The sequence below is a fragment of the Oryctolagus cuniculus genome, chromosome 5 (genome assembly GCF_964237555.1).
Source record: "Oryctolagus cuniculus chromosome 5, mOryCun1.1, whole genome shotgun sequence".
Lineage (NCBI taxonomy): Eukaryota > Metazoa > Chordata > Mammalia > Lagomorpha > Leporidae > Oryctolagus > Oryctolagus cuniculus.
Window position 1 is genome coordinate 29,682,389 of NC_091436.1, and position 24,430 is coordinate 29,706,818.

At 44.9% G+C, this 24,430-nt stretch overlaps 1 protein-coding gene across 1 annotated transcript in view; it reads right to left on the reverse strand.

The window, feature by feature from the left end:
• Positions 1-16,771, reverse strand: part of HECA (hdc homolog, cell cycle regulator) — a 45,180-nt gene extending 28,409 nt beyond the window's left edge. The window contains exon 1 of the mRNA XM_070073498.1: positions 16,261-16,771. Coding sequence (XP_069929599.1) covers positions 16,261-16,528 — 268 coding nt within the window. The 5' untranslated portion in view covers positions 16,529-16,771. The remainder of the gene's footprint in view (positions 1-16,260) is intronic.
• Between the last annotated feature and the right edge of the window lie 7,659 nt (positions 16,772-24,430).

Here is a 24,430-nt window from a genome sequence, read left to right on the forward strand (position 1 = left end):
AATAAGTAGTGTATTTAAATAGTGTGTTTAATAAATAAAATCTCAGCATGATGTAGCTAAATCCATTTCCTTACCCTATCCATATTCTAAAATAAACTAAATCCTTCTACTCCATTGATTTCCAGAAGCCTGTTCTGCCCTTCGTATATTCTTTCTGCTCGCCCCTCAAAATAACCCGGAAAATGCTATGGAGTAATCACCCTGGCAGTCATTCTGCTTGGATTTGGGGAGAAAAGCAAAGCTTTTGCCTGGGGCCTCACTGCACAGCCTAGTTCTAAAATGCTGCATCAGCCAACAAGCAAGTTACAGAATCTGTTGCAACAAGGAAAGGCCTGTCAAAGCAGAGGGCATATCTAGTTATTACACATACCTCAGTAAAAATGAAAACCAGACCCAAGAATTAGTCATGACTATGTGTTGGCCTAGTTGTTCACTCCACACAGAGATACGCAGAGCAGCTTACTACAAAACAATTTATTTCCCAGAGAATATTTTATTAAATTTTCTAAGGAAACTCCAAGTTACACACTCCACTGATAAATTATGCTAGTGATGTTATTATAATTAGACATTAATTCCCTTTCCAATTACCAACTTTTTTGGAATACAGATATAATTTTACACCATGGCCATTCTCAAAGGCTCAAGACAATTCATTTCAAAATTAGCAGGAAAAAAAAAACACTTTATAAAAGAATTAACAAATAAAAGAGAAAAATCCAGAAATTTCTTTTCCCCACAAAAGAATATTTACAGTAGATATAATTATATCAAAATATATACTCATACATGTGTATATATATTCTAAATGCATCATAAACAATATTTCAAATTTCATCAAGAGAAAGCACATTTCAAATTCTTTAAAAATTCTTCCAAGACATATCTCGGGGAACACTGAAAAAAAATGAGGAGGAAGACTGGTTTATTTCCAAAGTCAAAAATTTCAAATTTGACTATCCTTCAAGGATAAACCTTACAAATTGTTTATACACATAATTCTAAGAAATACTAGTCCATATATGCTTATTGATATAAATGCATATATTGACATACATAAATGTCAAATGTGTCATGATAAAAACTATTTTGATATAATCCACACTATAGTTTGGTAAAGTCACATGGCTGTAATCTAATTTAAAAGCAAAATCTAAAAGAACTGTATTTGGGAATGCTTCAAAAGGCTTTATAGGGGCCAGTGTTTTGGATGTAGCAAGTTAAGCCTCCGCCTGTGATGCTGGCATCCCATATGGGTACCAGTTCGAGTCCCAGTTGTTCCACCTCTGATCCAGCTCCCTGCTAAAGCACCCGGGCAGAAGATGTCCCAAGCACTTGGGCCCCTGCCACCCATGAGGGAGACCCAAAAGGAGTTCCAGGTTAATTGAAGCCATTTGTGGAGTAAACCAGCAGAAGGAAGATCTAACTCCACCTTTCAAATAAATAAATAAATCTTAAAAAAAAAAAAAACAATACTTTACAACAATTAAACTGCTTCATATAACCTTTCAGGCATGTAAATAGGAGAAAAAAGAAAAGACTGAAATGAATCAAGATACAATGTGAGGCATAATTACAAATCCAGGGACATACAGTAAATTATGCAGTACAACAAGCCAAGAGCAGGCTCTGTTAATCAAATGGTTAAAATCAAAGTGAATTCTGCTACTAAAAAGAAACTAGGAAAGCCTGGGAACAGGATGAGTCACAGATCACAACACAGCAATCCCAGAGTAAGCTATATTCACAGTGGTGAAAGAACCTTCCCCACAGCTTCACCTGCCACGGTTCTTCCCCATTGTATGGTCAGAAAGGAACTTCAAAAGGGCTCACTCAACTGGACTTGCCCTGAGACTAACAGGCAGAAGAACACACCTGGGAATTCCTGGGAATACTGCATAGCAAGAGCCCCAGATCCACAGAAAACCCTGCACACAAAGACAAGACCCAAAGAAGCAGAATTCAGATTTTGGAAGATCAGCATTCACTGCTAGTTCTGTGGGGAAAAGCCAACATCTGCCATGGGTTTTTCCAACAGAGCAGAGTGCTTTCAGCACAAGTTTGGAAGCAGCCAACCCCACTGCATCACAAACTGGGAGCCAAAGCCTTACCTAGAATACATGAAGACCCCCAACCATGGCATAAGCTCTACCATTTGTACAGAGTTCATCACGACAAAACTGTATTTTCCTTACTTGCTACATATAAAATTTGGGCTTATAAACATTGAAAAGCTTTGCAAAGTAACAGAATCAATTCTCCAGCTATACTAGTGTCTCCCAGATCCCACATTCTTTAGAACAAGCAATGAGTTTTTCAAAATTTCAGACATTAAAGAAGACACAAGGGCTGCCTGGATTAGCATGATGTATGATCTGTAAATAACCTCTTGCTTCAATTGAGTGCTATGGTCTCCTTTGATTAATAGGCACATGTAATTTCAATTCAAGTGCCAGAATGAGAAAAAAGTGAGAACCTTCTTCTATTTCAAGCAAGATGGACAATTTAGCCTTAAGAGGCCTCAGTGTGCAGCTTGACTCTTGAGAAGAGGTGATAACAAGTATATAATTGGCCTTTACCTACAAGTTTCAAAGTCCTACACAGCTGGAACAAAAACTTCAGGAGGAGCTAGAAATGTAGAGGGGCTGGAACTGTGGTGCAGTGGGTTAAGCCTCAGCCTAGCAACACCAGCATCCCAGATGAGCACCAGTTCAAGTCCTAGTTGCTCCACTTCTGATCCTGCTCCCGCTAATGCCACTGGGAAAGCAACTGAGGTTGGTGCCAAGTACTTGGAACCTGATACCCATGCAAGGGACCCAGATGGAGTTCCAGACGCCTGGCTTCAGCCTAGCCCATTCCTAGCTGTAGTGGTCATCTGGGAAATGAACCAGGAGATGGAAGATCTGTCTCTCCCTCTCTGTCACTGTCTCTCAAATAAATAAATTTTGTTTTTAAAAAAATGGAAAAGAACTTAGAAATGTACAAGAGAAGGTGCTCAGCGCTGGAGCTCAGCTGTCAGCTAGACAGAAGCTGCAGGGAAAGCAGGCGGTCAGTGAAGAAGGACAGAAGGGTGGCAGGAACTGCGTGGATTCTGTGGAACAGGACCTCCCAACTGGAAAAGGAAAAGGAAACAGAGGCTCACTTGTTTGTGTGCACTGGTCTCCAATGAACTAAGTCACAAGCCTGATGCCATGACCAAACTGCTCTGCCCACAGGTAATTTTACAACTTTCCTCATTCTCCCCTACCTTTATTGAGGCACTATCTCTATGTGGATATTACAAGGTCATACAAACCTGTAACATTTCTAACCAGCAAGGAGGGAGCACTTTAAACAAGGCTGAAAGACAAATAATAAACTAACATCCTAAAAGTATACTAAAAGTATCCTGACTATACAATGACTTACTATAAAACCACAAGAACACAAATACCCTAATAATAAAGTGGAGAGAAATCACTAACAACAACAAAAAATAGAAATGACTGGTATACACATAAAAAAGAAATGCAGTGACTGACAGTCCAACAAATGCAACTTCTAAGATATGAAGAAAATTCACATTAAGGAGCATAAAGAAATCAGCACTAGGGGCAGGCACTTAAAGCAGAGGTTAAGATGCTGCTTGGGACACCAGCATCCCAAGCTGGAACGCCTCGACCCAGTCCCTGCTCTCCTCCTAATCCACCCCAGTTGCCTGTTAATAGGGATACTAGGAGGAAGCAGATGATGGCTCAAGCATCAGTGATCTCACTTCTAGGACTGTACCCTAAACACAACACCACATCCTAGTTAAGAACTCTCTGGTCACTAGCAACAGGAAGTGCTAGTTCAACTGTTCACAGTCTCCGAAACACCAAGACCAGGAAGTCCTTCTGTTTTAAGGAGAAGCAATCAGAACATGTGTGTACAATGCTTGAGTAAAGTGCTTGCCTTGTGGAATGGTTTCTTGTTTACAAATAATTTCAGTTCAAATTCCACCATGATAAGCATGAGACTTTTTAAAAGTAAATGTCCATATTGCTTCCCTAATATTTTTATACTGAATCCACATCCTTTACTTGAAACACCTGCACAGTTTTTCATTATGCACATGTCGGTGGCAGGGTAGCACCAGGGGTGTCAAAACAGAAACAACATCAACAAGGATCCAATGGTGACACAACGACAAAGCACACATTTTCTGCAAAAAGGGAAGGCAGCCATCTCTGAAATTTAGCATCTTCATCTTCAAATGTAGACTGCAGATCGTGGGGTGTCACCCCTGACTGCTCCAGCGCACTCTGGAAGGGGAGCTATAGCATCTTCACGGATCCTGCTACTAGGAATGATTGTTTCTTTTTTATGTGGGTTCTATGGGTTCTGCAGCCCCAATACACAGACCACCCAGGAAACTGACCTGATTTTTTTTTTTTAAAGAAATTTATTTATTTATTTAAAAGGCAGAGTTACAGAGAGGCAGAGGCAGAGAGAGAAGTCTTTCATCCGCTGGTTCACTCCTCAAATGGTCGCAACAGCCATGGCTGGGCCGATCCAAAACCAGGAGCTTCTCCAGGTCTCCCACCTGGGTGCAGGGGCCCAAGTAATTGGGCCATCTTGCACTGCTTTCCCAGGCCATAGCAGAGCTGGATCTGAAGAGGAGCAGCTGCGACATGAACTGGCACTCACATGGGATGCTGGTGCTGCAGACGGTGGCTTCACCCGCTACGCCACAACACCGATTTGCTTTTGTACTGCGCACGTCATCTTCACTTCTAAACTAACTGCCTGATACAGGAAATTGTATTATTACAGGGCTAGTAACTGCAACGCAACATGAAAGCACTGCCACCTAAGATCAGAAAGAGGAAATGGAAACTATTTGGAAGAACTCTTCGAGCTACCCTGTGTGCTAAACATGCATGTTTCTGACTCCAGCACCGAAGGGTACTTCCTATTTCTCAATGCCAGATTCTCTCCCTGGCTTCGGGCAACACTGCTCTGTGCTCTATCTGTTCAGTAACACCCATCACCAACCACCCCAGGCTTCAAGACCTCTCAGATTACAGACTGCACCTGCTGCCAATTAAAAATAGCTACATGACTCTGGACATTTCCCACTTTCCATTTTTGTCCAGACACTAAGCTGTGTTATGCAGAAGATACATGTTACTTTAATAAGAAGGTATGTTTTAATACATTTCTACTAGCTATTATATGAAATACTCAAGCACAGACATGCTCATTTGAAAAACCAAAACAGGGGTGTGATTCAGTTTCAGTACTAGTGCAGAGGGACTCTCCTGAGATGTTTTTATAACTTAAAAGGATATGATCTGAAGTATAATCAAACTCATGCTTACCCATAGGGGAAAATAAACTTTTCAAATATGGCAAACAGCTTTCTAACTTACATAAGCAATTTGATATTGTGCTAACTTTTGCCTAAATTCATCTGTTTAAAATCAGTTTTATAAAAGCATATACCTTAAGGCGTTTCTTTCTAATGAATTTCCAAGGAAATGAAATAAGCAGAAATCCTGAATAATGACACCTGGGCCATCTTTTGCCTTTAACTGCCTGTAATTGCTCTTTTGGGGATGATATGATTTGAGTGGCAATGTATTTTGAAGGGGTCCAGCATATCCCATTGTGGCATAAAAATTATTTTGAGCTGAAGGCATCTGAGTTCCTGAAATCTCTTATCAGCCTAAATGCAGAGCCTCCCAAAAGGACTCAATTACCATAAATCCCTTCCCAGAGAGTAGCCAGGGAAGACCGCCTGTCATTGGCAGAGATGAGAAGCCTCCACACCACATATACAGACATTATCACAAAACTGTCATATCTCCCATCTAGTGTCCTAAAGGCCCGTTTATCATTCCAAAAAGTCATCTGTTTTCCCATAAGTGCTCTTCCCTCCCTCTTCTCCTATTAAAATTGTATAAGCCCCAAATTCTAAGCGGCCCTTTGAGTCAACATTTCTTCTGTGATTAAATCTGTCTTCTCTCCTGCTAATCTGCCTTTTGTCAATTTCATTTGCAGACCCTCAAAAACTGAACCCTTGAGATAAAGTTTTTTCTTCCCTTGCCAATTTAAGTCTACCAAATACACTCCATTATGAGTATGTGAGTACCACACTAACTTTCTTCTTAAATGCAGTCTAAGGAATTATATGGTTAACATTTAACACTTCCTCTTTAAATCTTCCTCTATCCCTATTTTTCTTTAATGTCTGTGTTTCTAACGTGACTTTATTCAAGTATTATCTTCATGGTATAATTCAGTAGAAATAATTTTCCTTTCCAGTTTTTACAAATTAAAACATACAGTCTTTAAGTATTAGAAATGTTACTCAACTTTTTTGCTGGTTTATAAAATGCTTCAAGTATAAACAAGCTTAAAAATCCTTAAGTTGCTATTTCTCCTACCATTAAAAATAGGAAGCTTTCCGAAATATATAAATTGAACACTGCACACACACACACACACATTTTGTAAAAAAAAAAAAAAAAAAAAAAACTCCCCTCACTCTTTGTTTCAAAACTAGGATGACTTAAAAAAAAAATGACAAACCAGGATAATGAGTCCAACCTGGCACAGAAACGTACGCTTACTACCATGGTATGAAAAACAAACCATGAAACCATGAGGACAACCTCCTGCCCCTGGAAAAAACCCTTGCTGCTCGGATAGTCCCAACCCCCCTCCCAGCATTTAGTTACCTCAATTAGCTAACCTCCCATGGCTCAAGAGACACAGGGCTGCTGGTACCCACAGTTAGAAGATTCTTCCCACCCAGCTGCAACACAGTCATCCTACAGGGCAGAAAAGCTGCATGTGCCATGTGTCCACCACACTGAAAAAATCATAATCAGGGGTGCATGGCAGCTCTGACCTCCAGTCCCAACCCAACTGTATCAAAGGACACCCTTTCTCTTAAGACATACACTAGCTTTACAAGCTTGCCAACCACCTATCAGTACCCTCTTTGCAGAATCATCTATGTCTCTGCTTCCACACGTCAGCGAATGGTTCTCCACTGACTACAAAACAGCCAGAATTGACTGGCCTCGCCCCCTTTCCAGCCCTGTGTCCTACCACCACACCTTGCACCAGCCATGTCTAATTCTTGGCAGCAAACAGAACTGAAAGCGCTTTCTCCCCTTCCTTGGCTTAGAACAGCCTTCTTCTGCTTTCAGATCTAACTGCCTCTCTCCCTGCAAGTCTCAGTTCAAATGTGCACTCCTCCACAATTCATTTGTCCCACTGGACACCCACAGTACCTGACTGTGGCTCCTGGTGTTTATGGGTCTCTCTGCCAGGTTTATGGTGTGTCTTCAGAGAGGCATGGATTCTAATGCCCCTAAGTAGAACCCAACATTTTACATCTAGTCGTAGAAGATAGGCAAATAATAAATGTTTAGCAAATGGCTGAGGATGCATGAATGAGTAAACAAATGAATAAGGAACGAATGAATATTCTCCAGTCGTCCCTGGGGAGAGGACATGGTCTTCTGTTTAACTCTCAGCAAAAATGCACACTGGCTAATTCCAGGACACCGCAGGATCCTTGACTTTTCAGTTACTCAACTCCACACAGTCACTTCACTTCTCCATCCTAAAACCCAGTCCTTATATATGTAACCCTGTATTTGATCATCTCACATGCACATGCAGCTGCCCTCGTGTGTAGTAATCTACTCACATCTCTTTCTATATAAGGAAGATGTAACCACTTCCACACTTTGCTTTTAACTTTTTTTTGGGGGGGGGGGCGTGAATCATCTGCTTTTTTGGGGTAAACTTAAGTGAGAGAGATGGGACAGAATATATCATTTAGTCAATTCAGTGCTTGAAGAGAAACCCATGAGAGCACAGTCTTTATTTACATTCATATTTACAGACCCCTCCCCACCAACACGTCTCTCAGCGTCTGTCCTATGCAGCAAGGTGCCTTTCCACGTTTTGTAACTGGGTAGGGTCTATCAAACTATAAAACTTACAGAGCTATTGGTAACAGTGCTCATCTCTGCCACGCCCTGGCCAAGATCTTTCAAATATAAGTGGATTGCTTTCCTCCAAAACACTCCCAAAAGGTGGCACTGGGAAAAGGGAGGGTGAGAAAGGGTAAAGAACTTGCCACAGAGTTGCTCTGCCCAGGTTTACATTCAAATTTGTTAAAATCTCGTATTTTGGGGGCTGGTGCTGTGGCATAGCAGGGAAAGCCACAGCCTATAGTGCCAGCATCCCATATGGGCACCAGTTCAAGACCCAGCCGCTCCACTTCGATCCAGCTCTCTCCTACGGCCTAGGAAAGCAATGGAAGATGGCCAAAGTCCTTGGGCCCTTGTATCCCACATGGAAGACCCGGAAGAGGCTCCTGGCCCCTGGCTTTGGACTGGCACAGCTCTGGTCGTTGCGGCCATCTGGGGAGTGGACCAGTGGATGGAAGACCTCTCTCTCTCTCTCTGCTTCTGTAACTCTGCCTTTCAAATAAATAAATAATAAATCTTTTAAAAAAATAAAAACATGTATTGTCACTGTCATTTACTGAACCTTAAACACTCTAGGTCTTATTTCCTAAGATTAGAATAATGATACGGACAGAATTTCAAAAGTCTACACCTCCAACTTCACTAACTCCACCATCAGCTTCTAAAATATCATTCACCATTACTGGATACTTTGCTGAATCCTTGTGAGCTACCAAATCACTAAGGACCACATAAGTTCCCACTAGAAAGAAATCCATTCTTGGAAAGTCCACCTAAGTGTGACAGCATGTGCTCCAGGCTCCAGATCCAAACGCAGCCAGCCTGTTGCTGAGAGCTGCCGGGGTATCAGCAATTCTCCAGCATGCCTTACCACAACAGGAACCACAGGCTGGCAAGACCGTGGAGGAAAAGGAACTCTGACCGCAGCAGTATCAAACAGATACAACCTTTCTACAGGGCAATACATCTGTCAGCATGTATTAAAAGCTGTAAAAACACACATAGCCTTTGACACAGCAAGTCCACAGGTCCTCTTCCATACTACAAAATGGTTATGGTTTGAATGTTTGTGATCCTCCAAAACTCAACTACAAACTTAATCTCCCAGGAGGTGGCCAGGCAGTAGGCGCTCTGCTCTCATGGATGAATCACTGCCCTTATTAAAGGGCTTAAGGGAGTGACATCCCTTCTGCCTGTTTTATCCTACGAGGAGACCACAAGAAAGCATCATAAAGCACCAGATGCTCATGAGACACTCAATCTGCTAGCGCTGTGATCCTGGACTTCTCAGCGTCAAAAACTGAGGAATAAATTTGCATCATTTATAAATTACCTAGTCTATGGTATTCTGGTACAGCAGCAGGAACAGACTAAAACAAGCAATAACTAGATAAATGCCCAGAGAAGTATGAATAAGCACCTAAAAGTTAAACAACAGCAGAATGACCAAATTGTTTGGTCATTTGCTGTAGATTTGATGGCATATTATATAATCATTAAAAATGATCCACCTATATATTTATTACTCTACTAAAATGCCAACAAAACATGTTAAGTGTAGGCCGGCACCGTGGCTCAATAGGCTAATCCTCCGCCTTGCGGCGCCGGCACACCAGGGTCTAGTCCTGGTCGGGGCGCCGGATTCTGTCCCGGTTGCCCCTCTTCCAGGCCAGCTCTCTGCTGTGGCCAGGGAGTGCAGTGGAGGATGGCCCAAGTGCTTGGGCCCTGCACCCACATGGGAGACCAGGAGAAGCACCTGGCTCCTGCCTTCGGATCAGTGTGATGCGCCGGCCACGGCGGCCATTGGAGGGTGAACCAACGGCAAAAGGAAGACCTTTCTCTCTGTCTCTCTCACTGTCCACTCTGCCTGTCAAAAAATTTAAAAAAAAAACAAACATGTTAAGTGTAAAAATCAGATTATAAAATAATCTTTTCATGAAATCTGTACATGCACTTTTTTAAAAGACTGTAAGAAAAACATTTAAAAGGATGCAGAATACACAGTCATGCATTGCTGGACACTAGGGCATGTCCTCAAATATGGTCATTAGGCAGCTGCATTGTTGTATACACCATGGGATGTACCTATACAAACCCATATACCATAGTCTGCTATTCACCTAAGCTGCACAGCATAGCCACCTGGCTCATGTGTTCTGTCACTGAAACATCATTGTGCAGCACATAACTATGTATCAAAATGTTAATGATGATGATATCTAAGTGGTGGAGTTATATATTTATGAAGCCAAAGACATATTTGTCTTTTTTCAAGATTTTTCCATGCTTATGTTATAAAATATTATTTTATTTATTATTTTATAATGCTTATATAATTTATATTACTTATATTATTTTATAAACATTTTGTTGATGTTTTAAAATATAATTTAATAAATATTAACAGTTATTAAATAATGAAATCACGCAATATTTTGAACTAAATTCCCCTAAAAATGTCAGACTTGGAAGCCAGCATCAAGGTGCAGCAGGTTAAGCCACCACATAAAATGCCGGCATCCCGCACAGTACCAGTTTGAATCCTGGCTACTCCTTTTTCAATCCAACTCCTTGCTAATGCACCTGGGAAAGCAGTGGATGATGGCCCAAATACTTGGGCCCCTGCCACCTACATTGGAGTTCCTTGCTTAGGCCTGGCAGTCTTAGCCATTCCAGCCATCAAGGGAGTGAACCAGCAAATGGAAGATCTCTTTTATTCTCTCTCTCTCTCCTCTCCCCAATCATTCTGCTTTTCAAATAAATAATACTTTTTTTAACATCAGACTTGGGTACTAACATCAGTCAGGACAGATTGTTTTTCTGCTAGTCTCCCTTCTGATAGCTATAAATTCTTTATCCAAATTGTTCAGGCTAAAAGCCTGAAGTAAACTCAAAGGAAAATTAATCTACAAGAGATATCCCAGTTTCAGCTGCCATTTTACATTCTCTGTGAAATGATCCATTCTTGAACTTACAGGAAAGCTGACATTGAAGATTTGGTTTCTAGAATCTACTCAGAGGTCTGGAACAAGGATAAGGACTGTGCAAAAAGCATCACTGGCTGGGTGCAGAATGGTCCTGCACTGCAACATACCACGGAAATGTTTTAATAAGACCTGGAAAAACTAACTTGTAGATAACACCTTAGACTCCCAACAGATATTCCTCAACTTGAAAATAAACAGCAGACACTCTTCATTTTTCTTCTGCTAGATATAGGTAACTTAAATGTAGCAGGAAATAAATATTTAAAAAGTTACTTAAAATTTACTACAAACCTGGGGTTATTAAAAAATGTGCTAAGGCACAGCCATTAGGACGCTGCCTGGGATGCCTACATTCCTTATAAGGCTACCTAGTTGAAGCCATGGCTCCACTACTGATCCAGCTTCCTGTTAACAAACACAAGAAGCAGCAAATGATGGTTCAAATAGTCGAGGTTCCTGCTACCCATATGGGCTTCAATCAAGCCAGCGCCAGCTACTGTGGGCAATTGGGGAATAAACCAAGGACAGGGAACAGGTGGTATTGCAAAAAAAAAAAAAAAAAAAAAAAAAAAAAAAAAAAAAAAACACCTTAAAATAATATATAGAATTCAGAACACCTTTTCCCATCAAACAATGTTACAAATGGTTCATAAAGCCTATTTAATTGCTGAGTGAGAAATATTAAGAAAATGGTAATGCTAGGGGAACAAGAAAGGCTCACAGCCGGAGAGCATTTAGCCTATTCAATAAGAAGTCTGTGCCCCACATGAGAACACCTGGCTTCAGTGCCTGCTCTGACTCCTGGCTCTCACTTCCTGCTAATGCACACCCTGAGAGGCAGTGGTGATGGCTCAAGTAGCTGGGTTCCTGCCACTTAAGTGAGAGACCTGGACTGATCTGCTCACAGTGGCAGCTCAGATCACTGCGGGCATTCGGGGAGTAAAACAGGCAATGGGAACTCTCTGTCTGGGACGGACAGCGGAATTAAACTACTTCCCTGCAGAAGATAACGCCACCCTACTCACAACGTCATGCCCTCCCCCTAGGGGCAGTCCAAGTGTGGGAGAGGAGGGAATAAAGGCCCTGACCCAATGTCTCAGAGAGATAACTTTGAAGAGGCCCTCACAGCTCCAGAGCGCTCAAAGGGGAGTTCAGACGCCTGTTATCACAGTTCAAGTCCTCTTTCTGCTCAATCCTGCTTTCTTCCCTCCCCCACTTGCACTAATGCCAAGATAACCTCCCAGTAACCCCACTGCACATAAACCTCTGTCTGAGAGACTACATTCAGGACCTAAAACAACATTTCCTAGGCTCTTATTATTAAGTCAGGCACTTCTCTAAAACAGATATTGACTTTTTTACAGTATGTATAATACTGATAGATGTCTCAGTACATATATATGGGTAAAAATTATAATCTTATTTCTCATACACATGAAGCCTATGGCTCTGAAAAGTTAAATGACTTGCCCTTGGTCATTCAGCCATGTTAGTAAAATGGTGCAGTCTTATCGGTAGCACCATCTATGCCTCGGATGCCATCTTAGGCTCCGGCGGAGCCCTGGTAACCACCTTGTATAGTGGGCTTCAATCCTAAGCCCCTTGGCCAAACCACAGGTGTCAGCTCCACATCCACCCTAATGGGATTCGCTGCTCCTACTTCCCCTCCTCCCAGCAAAGATATAACAGGACCTGCTTCCAGCACACATGGCCTCTCTCCCTCCTGATTCCTCTCTCTCTCTCTCTCTCTCTTGGCCTCTCCCCCCAGCCCATCCAGCTTGCCCTACCTTACAATAACCCTTCCACTTAACTCCAGTGTTCGGTGTGTTTTGTGGCAGCCTTACAAGCAAGTAATCAGAGGAGCCAGGATTTGGATGAAGAGGCCTACCAAATATAAAGTTAATCACTAGGTAAACTAATTCCATCTCTAGACAGAGTTATTAGGGCAGGCTCTGCAGCCCAAGGCTCCTGGAAGCAGTCAGGAATGAGTGCCATCGCGAACCATGGCCCTCCGCAAGACAGAGATTTACAAAAGTATTTGAGATTCCGGCCCACTGAAAACTAGACACCAGAACCAAGATTTCATATATTTTTAGACCTAAAGGAGAAAAGCAGAGGCCTAATGAAACCAGAATCCCCGAATGAAACTACATAATTATAATCTATTGCATGATTACTAGATCCTAAAAATAATAATTGGCAAATCTCGTCCACCCACAACCAAAATGTGACAATATGCGCAGACAGATGTTTACTATGTAGGAGGATGGCACTTCCTCACGCCTCCCATTCCTGCAAAAAGCTTCATAAAATAAAACCTAAGAATGAGTATCTAATAAACCCATTAAAGGTGCAAAACCCTTCCAATTACTACTCAACCAATCCAAGACTTACAAATGCAAGTTCAACTTCTTCAACTGTAATCATACCGCAGGTCTCCAAAGCTAGCAATCTTCTTTTATAAAGTTATGTATGGCTCTTTATACCTACCGACAAACAATGAACAACTAAGAGCTAATATTACCTTGCCCTAATGGCCACATGGCCCAAGACCTACAAGGTATAAAACCATTCTCCAAACTCTAAACAACTACAAATAAAAGCTATTAACTTAGTTAAATCATTAAGTTTGTATGTGTGCAGATGCTGACAGAAACTGACTTGAACAATGAGAACAAACCATTTTAAAAGTTTAACAGAATGCATATTGACTCCTTCCTAAGAGGAACTATTATATTTGTACTATTCATAATTGCTAAACCTACTGCCACTGTTAAGTAAAAAATTGAGAAATACTAAAAATAGTTGAATTGATGCCATTTTAAAATTCAAAAATAGTTGGGTCTTTGGTTCTGAGAGCTTATATGTGTCTGCTGCCTCTTTTTTTTTTTTTTTAAAGATTTATTTTATTTATTTGAAAGACAGAGTTACAGAGAGAGATAGATACACACAGAGAGGTCTTCCATCTGCTGGTTCACTCCCCAGCTGGCTGCAATGGCCGGAGCTGCGCTGATCTGAAGCCAGGAGCCAGGAGCTTCCTCCAGGTGCAGGGGCCCAACAGCTTGGGCCATCTTCTACTGCTTTCCCAGGCCATAGCAGAGAGCTGGATCAGAAGAGGAACAGCTGCGACTAGTACTGGCGCCCACATGGGATGCCGGTGCTCCAGGCCAGGGCTCTAACCCGGCACGCCACAGTGCCGGCCCCTGCTGCCTCTTTCTTTAAAAATTCACCAGTGCCATCCTTCTCACACTCCTATGTTATAAAGCATGGCTTTAAATAGCCAAAAAACAGTAACAGAGCATTTATGATTTCCATATTCACTGATGTGCATGCCAGAGGCATGCTGAGTGATCAACTGCAGAGCTGCCATGAGGAGCTTTCAAACTAAGGTGAATCATTCACCGAGACTTGAGAAGCAAGAGTCAGCATCATAAAATTCAGCCCACCAACATTCTCACGTCTGCACTTTCTGTGACCCTGATGACAGCAATGTTCGGCCCATTTCTCTCCCCCTGCCACTCACTGAATAAAACACGTTCCAATACAGAAACACATAGCTTTACACAAATCTATACAATACTGGGACATTTTCCGAGTCTGCCCCCTCAGAGGAGAGTAACAACAGGGGAACCATACAATGTTCATGAACTAGGAAGTGCCACCTGCCAAAGAAAAAACTTCCTCACGCTCCTTTAAAGTGGTCTCCTCTTGTGGGTCAGAAAATAAAGAAGAAAAAAGAAAACAACCAACTGGAAGCTTCCATCTAAAGCAAAAAATAGCAAAGTAAACCAGAACCACCACCCCAACAGGAGTGTAAGCACCATGAGGGCCGGAAAGGCTGGACTTGACTCCTTTCCCTTAGTAACTCAGTACCTGTTATGATGGTGTTAGCAGTGGTTACTGTTTTTTGAGTGACTAAATAACGGCTGTCATTCACTGATCACCTGCTCTTGAGGAACTTCACTGAACTGTCGTCACCTTACCAGAGCCCACACTGAGCACCTGACAGGCAAGGAGCACTGGGCACGCCTCCACGGCCCTAGGAGCGGCCGGTGTCATTTTCCCTGTCAGTTTTACAGATGTGGAAATTAAGGCTCACAAAGATTGACCTTCCCAAAGCTTTAAAGGTTGAGCCAGGAGTCTGCCTTAACCAGAGTGTGGGCACCTTCCTCTCTGTCACATCTGTACCAAAGTGAGGGTTACAGCTATGGGGGGGGGGGGGGGGGGGCAGAAAGATCGCAGAGAACACGGGCTGTCCCAAAGCTGTTTCAGCAGATATTCACAAAGCGGCTAAGTTTGCTCCTGAACACAAATAATCTTCCTATTTCAGTACCGTAGAGATACAACCAAAGGGGCCTGGGGCTCTGCTACTAATAAGCCCCATGTAATCTCTGTGTTCTGAGCACGGTGGGGTTCTTGTCCAGTGCAGGTGCCCGTTCAAAGTGACTGATCTACATTAAAAAATGGCTCCAGAAGCTGAAAGCTGTGCGTTAACATCCAGATATAAAGGTCCTCATCTCCCGTCATTAAAATATACCTACATTCTCTTTCCTGAAAAAGTGCCCGACCAGAGGAATTCAAAGACCTGCCCGCCTCAGTGGAAGTGTTCGCCCAGCACCCCACAACGAAAACCAAGTCTCCGCACTGCGACCACAAACCCTCCCCACGTCGGCTATTCCCAACGTGTTCCCCTGAAAGGCGGATTCCGGCACTCCCTACGATTACTCGGTTTCCTTCGAAAAACGCCAAGCCGTATTCTATACGGAACGATCGTGTTCACCTCCAAGCTGGGGACGGAAGTCAAGTTCAGATTCCCTGGCTTCCTCGAGCAAGAGCAATCCCCTCACCCCCCACACAAGTCACAGAGACGAACGCCCTACAGCAGAAATGGCTCCCGGCCTGTCCACCTGTGGCCCTCAGGACGGCGAGCCTGGATTTGCCGGGAATTAGGCGGAGGGGTGGGGGTGGGCGCCAGGGAGAATGCACGGGAGCCCAAGTTTTCAATAGGATCATTCTTCTCAACTCGGGCAGCTCTTTCCTTCCTTCCTTCCTTCCCCGGCCAGGGCTCTGCCCGCGCTGCCCACAGCCGGGCACCCGGACGCCCCTCGGAGCCTACGGACCCCGGGCCGGGGCCGCCGACCAGGGCTCGCAGTCAGGCGTGGGGACCGCGGCGGGGCGGAGGGGCGGGGTGCGTACTTCCTGACTCTCGCATTGTCCACGCATCGCCCGCGCCACCCCGGGGCCCGCCACCGCGCGGGGCCAAGTCGGCGAGGAACTTGGCGCCCGCCCCGGCTTACCGTTCTTGGCGTCGCCCGCGGCTGCAGCGCCCGCGGCGGCCGCAGCGTTCGCGGCGCCAGCGCCCGCGCCTCCGGTGCCCGCCGCGCCTCCGGTGCCCGGCGCTCCCGCCGCCGCCCCGCAGCCCGCCGCCGCCGCCAGGGGCCCCCCGGCCGCCGCGCCCGCCGCACCCGCGACCGCGAGGGCCCCGGCTCCATTTTCCTGCTCGTCCCCGCTGCTGTTGGCGCGTTTGTTTTTGCGGCCGCCTTTGCTGTTTTTGGGGTTGGGCATCTCGCGAGCGAGCTAGCGTCCAGGTGCCCCGCGTCAGCGCCCGGAGGCGCGCGGGGGCCGGCGGCTCCTCAGGCTGCCCCGTCTAGCCGCGCGGCCCGCGCCGCGCCATCCCGGCCGCCGGGCGGCCACCCGAGCCTCGCAGGCGCCGCGGGCTCGGGGCGCGAGCGAGACGCTCCCGAGGCGGAGGGAAAAGGCGGGTCTCCGGCTTGTTTTGATTCGGCTGCGCTGACACGCTCTGGGCCCGCCCGCCGCCCGTGACGACACTGGGGCTTCGGCCTGGCCGCGCCCACCAGGTGACCTCACGGCGGCCCGGGCGCCCGCCTGACGTCACGCCCCACGCGGAGCCGGCCCACCTCGAGTGACGTCATCTTGGCGCCCTCAGCGCCGGGGCTTGCGGGGTCCGGGAGTCTTCTCGCAGGGCAGTTCCTGAGGCTGCCCAAAGGGCCGATACCGTGGCTCTGAACTTAGGCGGTGGCTTCCTGACCTTGACATTAATGGAGACTTAGAACAATATGGCCTGGCCACAGAGGCAGGTGGCTGGATCAGGCTCCGCAAACCAAAGGATTTCGGATTGTAATGCATTCAAGGGCTCGCACACAGTGGGCGTCAACAGCAGGGTCCCGACATGGAAGCCGGCTGGGTCTGAAGAGGATGGGTCCATGCCCCACAGGGCCCACTGTTCAGGGCTGTGACTCCTTGCTGCCTGCGCCGGCGAAGCAGGCCCTTCCTAGGAGAACCCCAGTCCATGTGGGTAACACTGAGGCATCCCGTGCTGAGTTGGAGAAGATGGGAGATGCCGCCAGTGAAGGAAGCGGCGAGCTGAGAGCGGGGAACCACTGGAGAGTCTGCAGTTCTTGGATTTTCCCTTTCACCTGCCCGACCTTCAGATACCTAGAGCACTTCCTACGGGTTAGCACAGACACACCCTTCGGAAAGAGCGGTGAAGGCTGGTTATTTCCTCCCCATCTCTACATCCGCTGTGTGTGTGTGTGATTGCTTCTGTCTGGTCTGTCTCGCACTCGAGAGAAACTTCCACAGATGAGAGCTGTTACCTGGCGTGGGCCCCTCAGGGGAGTTACGTGTACGTCTTGGATATATCATTTTCCCATGAACTAGGATGGAAAGACTATTTTTAGCTGACAGTGTTACCATACCTCCCCCCACCCCCATCCCCCCATCGTATAATCTGCTTTAATTAGCCCAGTTCTCCAGTCAAGGCTCTGTGGCTGTGCCCTAAAGCTGTGAGACAAAGCAGTACAGGGTGGAGTCCCCTGCCCGAGCGCACCTGCTGGGGAGGATTCTGATGGCGAGCTGTGGCCAGCCATAGCAGAGCCCAGAGTAGCACAGAGAAGCATTCAAGAGCCGTTTTAGAAGAAAAATGAGGAAACTTTTAATTCCCCAGTGTAATATATAGCAGGCGTCTTGAAAAAGTTCATGGAAATGTGTATGAGGAAAAAAGCTATGTATGGATTTCAAGATTTTTATACCAGGGCGGTGCTGTGGCTTAGCCGGTAGAGCCACTGTCTGCGGTGCTGGCCTCCCATATGGGCGAGGTTAAGGTCCCAGCTGCTCCACTTCTGATGCAGGTCCCTGCTAATGTGCCTGGGAAAGCAGCACTCCTGGCTTCCTTGCAGGCATTTAGGGAGTGAATTAGCAGGTGGAAGATTTCTCTGTCTCTCCCTCTCTGTAATTCGGCTTTTCAAGTAAATAAATAAATTAAAAAAAAAGATTTTTACACCAAAAGTACCTCTCTTGAACTCCATTTTCCACAACTTTTTGAAATATCTTCATCTTAGAGAAAAGAGAGCCCTAGTCATAGATATTCTGTACACGTTTGTTCACATCTCTTTCTTCCCCACCTCAGTATCCCCTAAGCCACAGTGCCCCTTCAATACAATGTTGCTGAACAGAGGATACCTTAAGCACTCTTCTGGCTACATTTTCCAGAAGCTAAATGTCTCAACTAAATCATCAATTCTCTAGCAAGAGGAAGTCTCTCTGACCCCAAAGTTAGACTTGTTCTGATGGACTCCCCATACGCTCCTCACCTCCACAGTTTGCCCATAGTGTTGAAAAAGCCTTTTACTGTCTCTTGTCTGGGCTCCCACCAGACTGTAAGATCAGGAATAGCAGAAACTGTCTATGTCATTGTATGTGTGATACAATGCCTAGCACAGTGCCTGGTACACAGTATGTGCTTAATAAATGCATGATACATACATGAATAAATGAATCAGTAGATAGTTCTTTGGAGGTAGATGTATCAGGATATGGTGACCATGTATACAGGAGAGATGGAGGAGAATGTAAGAAAGTTCTGAGAACTGGAGGCAATGATATGATTCAATGAAGACTGCAGCTTGAGTGAGAACCGAAGTTATGGAGGAAGATAATGAATTCATGTTGAATTTCATTACTGATACACCTCACTGGAGGTGGTTGAGAGACCTCAAAATATTTCGGTGACATTAGCTATGGTTTTTCTTTTTTTCTTCTTTCGTTTTTTTAAAGCGGTGAAGATGATGTTTTGGGCTGAAGTACAAGACGATGGAGGTAATTATTTTCTTGAGTAAGCACGTAGCTGTCATGCCATATTGAACAGAGTACATGTGCATGTACCCTGCAGACAGACATTCACACCAGCTGCCTCCCACCTCTACATAACTGAGGCTTAAGACTTGGATGCCTGCCCATCAAAATATCGTAATTGGCTGAGAGCACACAGACATCCAGCCAGTTGCTGTTCTGCTTAATTGTGTGAGCCACCTCCTTCTCATTCAAGCTGCAACAAAATCAAAAGGAGGAAGGAGCGCTTAGGCCGCTTCTTCCATGCTCACCCTAGCTAGTCTATTTTTAGCCTTAGTCAAATGTGATGCAGAGGCCATGGTTCTGATATGATTGCAATAAAGGCAGGATAGTTGATATAAAATCAAGATGTCTGAAACAAAATGTAGGGGAAATTAAAGGACTCCATTTCCTACATTCTATTCGATGTGTGGGATTTCACAGGCGTTCTTTTCTTTCTCCTTTTTCACATCATTTCTGAAGATAAGGGGAGGATTCCAGGGAGAGAGAACCTCCTGAAAAAGCAAAGGATGGCAGATGGTGAGAAGGAACTCTCCCTCAGATGCTTCCAGAAGGGGATACAAAGAGCTCCACTGTGTGCTCCTGCAGCCGCCCTTGGCTTCTCATTCTTTAATGTTCCCTGATGAACTCATGTGCTCTCAAAATAAGCTTCAAAAAGTGATAACCTTGGACCAGCATTGTAGCATAGCAGGTAAAGCCACCACTTGCAACGCCAGCATCTCATGTGGGCACTGGTTCGTTTCCTGGCTGCTGCACTTCCCATCCAGGTCTGGGCTGATGATCTGGGAAAAATAGTGGAAGATGGCTCAAGTGTTTTGGGACCCTGCCACCCACATGGGAGACCCAAATGAAGCTCCTGGCTCCTGGCTTTGGCCTGTCTGGCAGTTGTGGCCATCCGAGGAGTGAACTAGCACACAAAAGATCTCTCTATTTCTCCCTCTCTTTCTATACTTTTTCAGAATAATTATTTTTTTTAAAATGACCCCACTATCACAGGTGTGCTGTCTCCAAACCTGACCCACCCTATCACCCAGATCTCTGCAAAGATAAAAGAAAACATAACAAATCAGGCTATCAAAGGTAAGCAATTTACACATCTGAGAAATGGAATGAACTAATCTTTAAGGCTGGACTGTAAAAACAGATCATGGTTTCAGTGCTCTGGTTTTTTTTTTTTTTTTTCCTTTTTTTAATTTTAATTTTTTATTTTTCTGTGATTCTTCTGAGCTCCTGGAAATGAGAGCACTTCAAAAAGTTTTTTTAGAAAAGATTTATATATTTTATTTGAAAGAGTTACAAAGAAAGAGCGAGAGACAGATCTTCCATCTGCTGGCTCATTCCCCAAATGGCTGCAACAGCCAGCAAGGGCCATGCTGAAGCCGGGAGCCAGGAGCTTCTTCTGGGTCTCCCATGTGGGTGCAGGGGCCCAAATAGTTCGGCCATCTTCAGCTGCTTTCCCAGACCATTAGCAGGGAGCTGGATCAGAAGTGGAGCAAAAAACCAGGACATGAACTGGTACTCATATGGGATGCCAATGTCAGTGATGGCAGCTTTACCTGCTATGCCACAATGCCAGCCCCCAAAAACTTTATGGAAAAATGAAATTAGAAGATAAGGTTGGGGCAGGCATTGTGGCACCCTGGTTTAAGCCACCACTTGGATGCCTGCCCCCTGTACCAGAGTGCCTGGTTTGAATCTCAGCTCTTCTGCTTCCAATTCAGCTTCGTCAATGTGATCCTGAGAGGCAGCAGACTTGAGTCCCTGCCACCCATGTGAGAGACCTGAATGGAATTCTTGGCTCCTAGCTTTGGCCTGACCCAGCCCCTGCAGATGGAAGAACTCTCTATCTCTCTCTGTCACTCTGCTTTTCAAATAAATTTTAAAATCTTTTTTTTTTTAATTTTGCTTTGGTGCCAAAAATTTTTTTGAAATACATACAAAGATTTTTTTTGCACATCTTGCATGAACATTTTGAATACTCCTCATATGCATTGTGGATTCGAGCCAAAAAAAAAATCTGAAAGACATTTGCTATGCTATGCCATCAAGTGTCTGATTTTATAGGCTGTGTTTCTACTATCTTCTCCCCCCAGGGAAAGCATTTTATTTCTTGAAGTATATTTTAAAATTTCCAAAGACTGGGACCATACTTCTCAACTTATTTACTTATTTTTATGAAAGTCAGACTTATAGACAGAGAGAAGGAGATTGGGAGAGAGATTTTCCATCCATTGGTTCTTTCCCCAGAGGGCTGCAGTGGTCAAGGCTGGACCAGGCCAAAGCCGGGAGCCAATTCTACTGGGTCTCCCACGTGGGTGACAGGGGCCCATGTTTATTGATTTATTTTTTCATTTGAAGGGGTTGGGGGCTGTAGAGAATGAGATATCTTCCACCTGCTGATTCAATCTGCAAATGCCTGCAAGAACCAGGACTGGACCAAGTTGAAACCAGGAGCCTGGGATTCCATCCAGCTCTCCCACTTGGGTGGCAAGGACTCAAGTACTTGGGCCATCATCTGCTGCCTTCCAGGATCACATTAACAAGAAGCTGAATTGGAAGCAGAGGAGCCGAGATTCAAAGCAGGCACTCTGGAATGGGCAGCAGACATCCTGAGTGGCAACTTAACCTGCTACATAGGGTGCATGCCCCATATGGCTTTCAGTTGTTAGATTTCTTTTCATCAACCTGCCATCAAGAATGCTCTACATGCAAGTTTCATGCCTATGCAAAAACAAACCCAAATTAAAAGTATTTAAATTCTAATGGAGAGTGCACAACAAATATACATGAAACAAAAACAAAAGAGAGCCAACATTGTGGCATACCAGATAAAGCTGCCGCTTGCCATCCTGGCTTCTGTATGGGCACTAGTTTGTGTCCTGGCTGCTCCACTTCTAATCCAGCTCCCTGCTAATGGCCTGGGAAAAGCAGCAGAAGATGGGCCAAGTGCTTGGGCCCATGCTACCCTCTTGGGAGACCTGAAAGAAGAACATGGCGCCTAGCTTTGGCCTGACTCAGCTCCAGCTGTTGAGGCCATCTGGGGAATCAACCAGCAGATGGAAAATTTCTCTCTCTCTCTCTCTCTCTCTCTCTCTCTCTCTCTGTAACTCTGGCTTTCAAATAAGTAAATAAATGTTTTTTTAAAAAAAACCAGCATATTTATAGCATATTTATATGAGTTGATTGTATTATTTTGTTTCCCTTTGTTTTGGAGAGGAGATAGTACCTTAACTCCCCAGAAGACAGAGGTGTCAGTGGAAGCTAGAATTGGTGAAGATAACTTCATTGAAAACCTTTTAAGATGGCATGGAAACAAGAATCAATGTGGAGCACACAGAGGACAGAGAAGAAACTGTCTTAGTCTGTTTCCTGTTGAAAGAAAGGAAGGAAGGAAGGAAGGAAGGAAGGAAGGAAGGAAGGAAGGAAGGAAGGAAGGAAGGAAGGAAGGAAGAGGGAGGGAGGGAGGGAGGGAGGGAGGGAGGGAGGGAAATACCCAAGGGAGGAGCATTGTGGTACAGCAGGTTAAGCCATTGCTTAACATCCTGGTTCAAGTTCTAGCTACTCTGTCTCCAGTCCAGCTTCCTGCTAATGCAGTCCAGGGAGGCAGCAGATGATGGCTCCAGTGGTTGAGTTTGTGCCACCCATGCGGGAGACCCAGATGAGGTTAGCAGCTCCTGGCTTTGGCCTGGTCCAGCCCTGGATACTAAGGGCATTTGGGGTATGAACCAGTGGATGAAAATCTCTCTCCCCCTCCATTCCTCTCTTGTTCTCTGCCTTTCAAATAAATAAAAAGTAAACTTTTTGGCCGGCGCCGCGGCTCACTAGGCTAATCCTCCGCCTAGCGGCGCCGGCACACCGGGTTCTAGTCCCGGTCGGGGCACCGGATTCTGTCCCGGTTGCCCCTCTTCCAGGCCAGCCCTCTGCTGTGGCCCGGGAGTGCAGTGGAGGATGGCCCAGGTGCTTGGGCCCTGCACCCCATGGGAGACCAGGAGAAGCACCTGGCTCCTGGCTCCTGCCATCGGATCAGCGCGGTGCGCCGGCCGCAGCGCGCCGGCCGCGGCGGCCATTGGAGGGTGAACCAACGGCAAAGGAAGACCTTTCTCTCTGTCTCTCTCTCTCACTGTCCACTCTGCCTGTAAAAAAAAAAAAAAAAAAAAAAAAAAAAAAAAAAAGTAAACTTTTTAAAAAAGGAGTTTAAGAAATGCTGGAGACTGGGTAATTTATAAACATAGTAGTATATTTAGCTCAGAGTTTTTTAGAGTGGGAAGTTCAGGAGCATGGTAATAGCATCTGCACAGCTTCTGGTGAGGGCCTCCTGGCTGCTTCATAACATGGTGGAGTGCATCACATGGCAACACAGAGCAAGCACGCATGCTCAGGACTCTTCCCACACCATCCCCACTATTGGGGACCCCACCCCATGACCTTATCTAATCTCAAATATTTCCCACTGGTCCCTACCTCCAAATACGATTAGCATAAATCTGGGGATTCATTTCTAAAACGTGACCTTTTGAAGGACACATTCAAACCACACAGAAGCCATAGAGTCTCTAGAGTGTTTGGAAATGGATTGTGAGGGGTCCAAGGCTGCTGTGCACACACACAGGTGGCCAAAGTGCACACCTTGCTGTCAAGGAACTAGGACTCACTGCATCCTCCCTATCTCCTTGTTTCTCTTTCCCAATATTACTTTTTTCCTATACTCCATTATTAACATGCTTATCACTATATGATGTGTTTTATTTTTATGTTTACTTATTTCATTTACCATCTATATTTCCCCATTAGGATGTACATTTTAAAAGAACTTCTCTGTTAAATCTTCAGTGCCTAAAACACTGCCTTGTATGTCCTAAGTTTGGGAAATAAAAGAGCAGATAGAGGAGCAACTAAAAGGAATTATCCAAACCAGACCTCAAAAGGAAACAAAGGAACCTTATAAAACCCCATTCTCCTGTTCCAGTAGAATTACACCTTTTCCCCATTAGTAATATACTGTCTGAACCAAAAGGGATAGCTTTCTTAAAGGGTAGCTCTGTACAGCAAGGAGCTATATGACAGCAGTGTCTTTTCCAGCACTGGCGGTAACCATGGAATTAACTTCTGCACCTTGTATTTCTGGTATCTTGTCTGGAAGTGGCACTGAAATCTCAAAGATCTTTATCACCTCAAGTTTATCTTCAATATCGCCCATGTTCCTTTCCAATTATATCAGTATTTTTCTATGCTACCCTTCTAAGGCATGATTTAAACATAGTGCTTTAGTCCCTCCTTAGGCTGTCTGCCAGATTTTACTTAGATAATGCAGTATCA